This window comes from Lotus japonicus, chromosome 3 (genome assembly GCF_012489685.1).
Source record: "Lotus japonicus ecotype B-129 chromosome 3, LjGifu_v1.2".
In the NCBI taxonomy this organism is placed as follows: domain Eukaryota; kingdom Viridiplantae; phylum Streptophyta; class Magnoliopsida; order Fabales; family Fabaceae; genus Lotus; species Lotus japonicus.
In genome coordinates, this window is record NC_080043.1 from 57,450,909 (window position 1) to 57,459,524 (window position 8,616).

Here is an 8,616-nt window from a genome sequence, read left to right on the forward strand (position 1 = left end):
TGATTCTGCAAACACTGCTATATATATTAGTCAAATAAGTACTATCAAATGATACAACGTCTCCAAATGAGTCATAAGATGCTCTATACCTTGCATCTGCCCAAAAAACATTTTGTAATCGGTCATCATCCATATCAATGACATAGAAAAAAATTGAATTTCTTCGTTGCATACGAGTGAAGTAGTTACGAAGTTCTTCAGCATCCCCTACTCCAAGTCTTTGTCTCAGCTTTGCAATGTAATTTCTACAATCTTTCTCACCAAATGTCAAGTAATCATACCCTTTAGCTTCAACTACCAATGAGTGAAATTTTTTGTTCAATGGAATTCCTACACAATCATTTAATTCAAGTCTTCTTTTTCTATAAGAATCCATCTTCTTATGAGACCTTTGATATCGAGACTTTTTTGGACTTAAGACATGATTATGATCCATATTAACACCATAAATAGTACACTTTCCACTACTATGAACAATCACTGAAATTTTTGCTTGGCAATCGGTTTTGGTCGACAATCTCACCTTAGAAGAACTTGTCTTACATACATATTTACCTTCTTTGGAATATGCAAGTGAGTAATATTTGACTTCACCTTCGTTTTATGCTGATTTTACGAACCCCAAATCCAACTTCGTAAGCATACTTGTTGTACAAAGTATGAAGCTTCTCTTCAGAATCTAAAATCATCCCCACTTTTGGAATTCGCTCACTAAGACCTACTTCAAGCTCTTCATTTTCTTCCACAGTTGCATTGTTTACCACGTCCATGCCTTAATCTTGACAACCATACCAATAGAGTTTTGTTAAAACTTAAATTTATGGACAAACGCTAATGATAAGTTTCACTATAAATAAAAACTAAGCAAATCCAGAATCAATTGTTGTTATGCTTAAAAGGAGAAGTTGTTCTTAAGCATCAATTGAAAAAAATGTGTTACGATCATTACAATTCACAAGCACAAGTGAATCCTATTTTGGGTTAAAAAGAAAATGTGAAGGAACTAAGAAAATAATATCAAAATGTATATGTACCTCTACAATGGAAGGAATGCGTCAGAGATGCTCCTGCACCGGTTCAGAAAAAGCAAAAGACGAAAGAAACAAACTTTGGGGAAGGAGTGAATATTGACACTAACGGTTGATGTGTAAAGTGGGTAGAAAAGGGTAAATTTGGAAAAGAATTAAAAACTGAAAAGGTTATCATTAATTAGCATTTTAAAACTGCAGTAGTGGCCACATGTCAGTTACACATTGTTCGGAGGAAGAATCATTTTCCTTACCAAATTTCTAGGTAAATAACATGGAAAAAGTATGTTCCTTCTCTCCTCTTCTTCTTGCCTTGGTTTCTCCTCCCCCTTCTCCCTGACCTATTGTGGAAGTAGGGGCAACTCATAATCTTCATTATCTTCATCAGTTGTGTTTTTACCCGTGTGTTGCACGGCGAATCAATTAGTAGTTTGATTATAAAAAAAATTGAGATATTAAGAATGATTGTACAATCATAATAAAAGGACTAAATATATCAAAAACATGTATTGAAATACTCAATTGTAGTGTTTTAAACTGATAAACCCTTTTAACAAATATAATTAATTCCAAAACTAAAATGATTAAGTGACGAAAATCTTCAACTTTGCAGGTGTTTCTCTTTGTATTTCTAAACATATTTCAAAATTATGAAAAATGTATTTAAATTATATGAAAAATATTTTCTTATAAATTTAACATGAAAACATTTTCATGCTCGTGAGAGTATTAATTTCTCTCCCCCCATATTACATATTATCACCGCCATGAGGATGATTGTTCAGGTCATGTCCCTGACAATAGAATTGGACTCGCGGGCATAATCTTAGTTGCTAAGATAGCAAGAGCTGCTGCAGCAGAGGATTTTTCTTTAGATGATGTTATAGAAGAAGTTGATTACACATCTAAAAATGTATTTTCCCTAAATGTTAAAATTCCAGTGGGTGCATGCAAAATGACCAATTTTTTAGATGTTGTTTACCCGGGTAGTGGGGATATGGACCATGACCAGCATCAAGTCATGGACCAAAACCAACCTATCAACGATATACTTACAACAACCTTTCAACATATTATCTCTAAGGACTATTATGGGGTTTCGTTTAGTGGAGGTTCTAGAGTTATTGCTTTGGTCAATGGATTAGGTTCAACTCCTTTGATTGAGGTGATGATCATAGCTGGCAAAGCAACTTTAGTGTTAGAGAAAAAACATGGATTGACTTTAGACATTCTCTATGCTGGTTCCTTCATGACCACTCTTGAAAAGAGTGGTTTCTCCATTTCTATTATCCGATCTGATCCATACATTCTTCGGAGGATTGTTTTCCGAACAAGTGCTCCTTCTTTGCCATATTTTGACATTGATTTTCGTTATAAAGCTTCTTGTCCAGAAATTATACCGGAATCCCCATTGGTGAATTTCTACAAGAATCTAGAAGTTGTAGGAAATCTCACCAATGAAGGTCTTCGAATGAAATTAATTGTGAACAATGTTTGTACGGGTGCTATTGAACTAAAGGAGCAGTTAGATGAGTTTGAGAAGATACTTGGGGATGGTGATATATGTGGCAGCAATTTGTGCAGAGTGGCTCAAATTGTGAAGATGAGTTGGAACTGTATCCTTTTGATGATGTTTCATAGTTCCTTAGTGATATTGGAATCACTGCCATTCGTACTATGAGAGGTTCTTTATCACTAGCGCTCACCTACCTGTTTAAGGCGGCAAGTGTAGCTCTTGCATCTAGCTCAAGTAATGATGGATTTGTTTAGGTTAAACCACTTGCAGGTGGTGTTGCTGCTTTGAAAAAGTACTATAGATTTGCAGTTGGTTGCAGAACAGCCCTCGATGCCATTCTTCCTACTGTGACGGTTCTCCAAGAGGAGTTGGTATCTGGATCTTATCCTGATATTGTTTTCAGAAAATATGTGGACGCAGCAATGAAGGGTGCAAAATATACCCAATTTATGCTATCAAAGGTTGGGATGATTTCTCCTGAAATTCAGAAGCTAACTCCAGATCCTGGGGATATTTGCGTAGCTGAATTGTACAACTCTATTGTAGTGGCGGCTCTGGCACGTTCCTCTAGTGGTAATGATTCCTCTTAAAGGAGTTGAAGAAAGAACAACAATTTTTAAAGGAAGAACCAAAGTATGAAGGTCTTGTTCCCCAACTAAACTTGCATTAAACTTCATGCCTACTATATTTTTTTGAAAGTCTTGGTATTGCCTTTGTTCTATTAAATTTATTTCCGGCAAGAGCATGTTTTTTTTTTGTTTTGGAGGAAGGTATTGAGGGACTTCAAAGAGTTGTTGAATTTAATTTTTCCAAACTATTATCTTAAATTTATAAAGTTAATAAAAAAGTAAAGAAATTATATAAGTATAATATTTATATAGTGTTCCTCCATCAAATAGTGGTTGCATACGACATCACTTCACAATAAATGCTCTAAGTGTTTCCTCTCAAGATGGTTCAACTTCAACTAACTTTTAATTGTAGCTTCTTCTCCAACCTCCTCCCTCTAATAGTACTGGAAAATTCCAAGCTCTGAAACTCACTCATTGGTATTCAACACTTCAGTTGTGAATCATTAATACTCCATTAATTCTGATTAAATATAACTATCGTATCATCTAAAAATTCACCTTTGTCATGCTTCTTTGACTTTCCATAAGAAGTAGTGCTAGATGAGAAACGAAGGATCAACTATAGCAAAGCATTGCTAAGAAATAAACTGCTCTGGGTATTGTTCACTTCTAAGAGATAGGAAAATTAAAATTCATAAGACTTGCAGAATCATAATCATCTAAAGCTAGGTCACACCAAAAAACATCATGTAATCAATTACTAGAGTTACGAACAAATATAAGCCTATGATATTATTATAAAAGTCATATTTATTCTATATCTCACAAGGTGACTATGAAGTTGTATTAGGGCATTCTGTTTTAGCAACCATGTCCATATCAGCAAAGTGGCCAAGAAGTATATGTGGCTTCAGTTGATTGCAACATAGGTGATGCCTATCTAGGATATTGATGAGACAATGTTTTCTTACTAGAAAACACTCATTGTGTTCAAATCAGCCAAAATGAGAAAACCACCGAACAACTGCTTCGGTGTATGTTTAGTTAGCTGATTTGTAAAGAAAAATAGGCAAATTCGAGGACTCAAAATCATAGCCTACAAATCCATTACAAGCTACAATAGACTATGAATCCATTTGAGTGCATCCCCTTAGGTGAATTCTCCCATTAGAAGCTACTGCATTCTCCACAAGCTGAATATGAGCATGCTCCTTAGAAGCCTAAGAAAATTAACGTGTAACTTCTTATCAGCATGCACAATGATTATTACTAATTATGTATATTTAATATGCCACAAAAAATGTGTAAATTCTATCTAAATTTCATCCTTTTTTTAATTGGTTGTTTAGATTAGATAATAGTAAGCACGGTCATGTTCTTTTTGTTTAAAAATGATCTAAATAGTTCATAGATAAGTGAATGAAACCAATTATGCAAGATTGATACCCTTGCATAATGATAACAAAAAATAATAAAGTGTTCATTGTATGAGCATTAGGTTACATGCTTTACCTTCCCAAACTCCAGTCTTTAATGTATTTCAACCATTCTTCTCTAATTCTGTAACTGAAATCTCTACATTCTCCATTCCTTGGCAGTCAAGGAAAACAAATCATTATATGTCTTAGATCAAGGAAATGATTTCGACATATGAAAAAGAAAGGTAGGAACATCAAAGACAAAGGATGTTGAAGAAGAAGTCATAAGCTCGATGGTTCGCCCCACGGCCAATACTATACTTGTCTGGTTCACCCATGGCGACAAGAAACAACTTGAGGGTGAGGAAGAGAGAAAGGGTGAAAAATCAGTTGGTGTTGGATGAAATGAGTTAGATGAAATGGTGTTGGCAAATAAATTATAGGAATTTTCAGAAAGTAAGCTAGAATTTTCTGTAAGTTTATGAAAATTTTCTCTAAGATTCTGAAAATTCTAGCATACTTTCTAAAACTTCAAACGTGCAAGCTATGATGAATCAACACGTAGATAAATATACTAATGTCCTTCACAAACCAAAATTGTAATCTAGAGAAAACTAAAAATATGGCAGAGTTAAAAACTATAATAAACACTTGAATTCAAACACATAACAAGAGTGGTGTACTCACAATGAGACTTCATTTTTTTTTTGACTTAGATTGCTTCTCTCCCCAGCTTATAGTTTTCTCCCATTGCACAAAACAAGTATGCTCCTTATCTCATCTTCCTCTTGCCTTGGTTGCTCCTTGCCCTTCTCCCCATTCTCCCTGACCTATATGTGGAAGAGAGGGTAGTATATCATCTTCGTTAATCTTCTCACTCATGCCTCCGCAACATCTGCTAGGGTTAGGGTTTAGTGTATTGGTGTTGAACGTTTACCGAGGCTCATAAGGTTTATATGGGCTAGGGTTTTCGCACAAGCCTCAACAATTCAATAAATGGCCTAAGCCTCAACAATTCAAAATCATTAAGAATCTGTGATTCTTGGACACCTAAGCATATTAGCTAGTAACTAGGAGAGTTTCCCTTACCTTTGCTAACGTTTCTTCCTCCTTGTCTTTCCTCAAGCGTTTCAATTCTCCGAGTCCCAAGCTTGTACATTTCAATCCTTGATCACAAAAGCTCAATTACTTAGCCACTAAGCAGCTACTCCACTTAAAGCGACTAATTAAACCAGAAAGGTCTTTAAGCTATAGGAAAGTAACCCTTAGGCAAGAACAAGAAGATTACCCTAAATGGGTAATTTGGCCTAAAACTCAGGTTTCAAAAGAACAAGTAACAAGTAAGAAACTAATGTTTCAACTTCTCATTTAAAAGCACCAACATGTCAACAACCAAAAACGATTATCCTAAACATATTTCTAGTTCATTCCGACAATTTCTCTTCTCTTTAAAGTCCACGTCCTCTAGCTCATATATTGCATACAATATCATTTTCATTTCATTTCCTACACACATCATTAATCTAGGTTCATGTGAGGTATTTCCATGTAAGTACACATAACATGTTATCATTAACTTAAAGAACAAGTAAAGCATAACATACTCAATATAACTCATATCATATTCTACCTTCCCTTAATGAAACAATCAACACTTAGCATGCTCAATATAACACATAACATATTCAAAATTTCCCTTATGTTATTCAAGTACTTGGAGGACAAGTAACATTTAGCATGCTCGGTTAGGGTTGGGAATAGGCTAGGCCAGGCCATGCTTTGCATAAATAGGCCAGGCCTACTTCAAAATTTTTAGGCCTTAGCCTGGCCTATTATCTATCATAGGATTTTTTTTTGCCTGGCCTGGCCTTTTCGAAAGCTCGGCTTGGCCTGATAGCCTATTTAATAGCCTATTTCAGAATAAATTTTATACCAATATAATCATCTAATTTTTTTTATTTCTCTGCAACAATATAAATCACCCCACAAAATAAGATAGCATTCAAGTGGTGAACAACAGCACTATACAATTCTATATGAAGACATAATCAACAAAATGAGTGAACCAACATCAAGACTGAACAACTTCAGTTTCATATAGCAGCAACATACAATTCAATAGAAGCACAATACAAGCACAAGATCAACATAATACATTAGAAATCTAGCTTCTCCATGCCTTCTCAAATGGCTAGTATAGTAGTATTAGCCCCTACTCCACCAGTTGCATTTTTTTGTTTGCAATACTTGCAAACAGCTTTCTTTGTACCTCCGACAAGGTTAACTTCATAAAAATCTTCCCGAACAGACGATGTTTTCTTCCTCTTTCTCTTGATCACCGCCTCTTCGCCTACTTGATCATTTCCTTGTTCAGTTTCTTGTAGCTGACTCAAATCTGGTTGGACAGGTTCATCCACAAAACAACATAATTGGTTGAAACCAGTTCATTGCTCTTAAGTGGAGAAGACATTTTGTGAACCTGAAAATAAATTTAATTCTTCATGTCAACAATATAGTTGTAAATCTACAGATTAAAGAAAGTTGTGTGTCTCCTAATAGCTATAAAAATCAGTACCATAACAAGTATACCAAAGAATATAAAAGAATAGCATCCAACCTAAATTTCATTCTAAATCAGTACCATAGCAAGTATACCAAAGAAGTTTGCACATGCTTCAGTCAAGAAGGCATACAAGCTAGCATGCCATGTTTTTCACCTAAAATCATACCCCTGAAATGTTTACTGCGTCCTATTTTACTCAGACTTAATGGTAAGAAACTATGGTGGCGAGGCTCGCACTTAGAGCACCCAAAGGGTATAAGTTCCATACTGTATGTTTGATATTATAGTCTTACTTGATCTGATCATGAAAATATATTAATTTGTTCTTTTTTTCACATATCCATTGTAAACTATTTTGTCTTTATAATTTTCCATAATTTTACATTTCTACACCAGCTCTTTGTTTCTTAGTATTCATTATTTAGAAAACATAACAATTCTTAAGAATTAAGACAATCAGAACTCATAAGTACAAATATAGCAATAGAGGTACCAATACAGCAATTAGATTATGTTTTGATACTGTGACAGAAAACTCCACACATGATTTCTAAACATTAACAATCACCAAATTGACAAAAAACCCTATTCAATTATGGATTTTCAACAGAGGAATGAAGAGCAATAGAGCACTTACAGGAAAAGGAAGAAGCCGGCGGTGAGGGAGGGTGACCTGCGCCGGGAGAAAGAAGGTGAGCATAGAGAGGGAACGCGACCAGGAGAGGGAAGGCGAGGCAGAGAGCGGAAAATTGAAGCAGCACTTGAGAAGGAAAGGGAAGGCGAGGCAGAGAGAGGGAACACAACCAGTAGCTTTCGTCAATGGTTACAATTGAAGCAAGGTGAGTGATAGTGCGAAAAGGAAAATTGAAACGGCAAAGGTGAGTGAGAGTGATATGTGACAATTGAGAATAAGGTTAGAAATATAAAAGGTGATATTTAATATTGTAATTTATGACTATGGAAAATTGAAACTAAAGGTTTATAGAATTGGAAAGTTGACGTAATTAGAGGAGGAGTGATAACTGATGAGATTCTCCAAAAATCAATTTTCAAAATTTGTGATATGTATTTAATTAACTTAATAAATATAATATATTAAAATAATAATTAATAAACAGGCTGGCCTATCAGGCTTAATAGGATTTTTTGAAAGCCTAAGCCTGATATATTTAATTATAAAGGCTTTTCAGAAAGTCCAAGCCTAACATTTTTACTAAACAGGCCAGGCCTTAAATAGGCCAGGCCATAGGACCCTGTCGGCGGCCTGGCCTATTCTCACCCCTATGCTCGGTAATTCATTCACGAATTCAACCCAAAACTTTCCTTGAAATCACCCTAAAGATCATGCATCAACTCTAAGTTTCAAAAAGAGATTTCCTCCCCCACAGCATGCATATAGGCCACGACCACCCCCTAGGGAAATAGGGCAAACTGAACTTTTCTTTCAAAGAAATTTAATTCCTAGGAAATTTCAAGGGGTAACTAGGGTAGGAAAACATCTAAAACAATTATAGGACTG

At 35.2% G+C, this 8,616-nt stretch overlaps 1 protein-coding gene and 1 long non-coding RNA gene across 2 annotated transcripts; one reads left to right on the plus strand and one right to left on the minus strand.

Moving 5' to 3' along the window:
• The first annotated feature begins 1,983 nt into the window (after positions 1-1,983).
• Positions 1,984-3,134, plus strand: LOC130744381 (putative 3,4-dihydroxy-2-butanone kinase). Its single transcript, XM_057596573.1, has 2 exons — positions 1,984-2,644; positions 2,815-3,134. The coding sequence occupies exons 1-2, from the start codon at positions 1,984-1,986 to the stop codon at positions 3,132-3,134; spliced, it is 981 nt and encodes a 326-aa protein (XP_057452556.1).
• A 3,378-nt stretch (positions 3,135-6,512) lies between these two features.
• Positions 6,513-8,020, minus strand: LOC130749480 (uncharacterized). The gene is made up of 2 exons (XR_009022933.1): positions 7,735-8,020; positions 6,513-7,013 (listed from the first exon to the last, which is right to left on the minus strand). It is a non-coding gene; the product is annotated as an uncharacterized LOC130749480 (long non-coding RNA).
• Between the last annotated feature and the right edge of the window lie 596 nt (positions 8,021-8,616).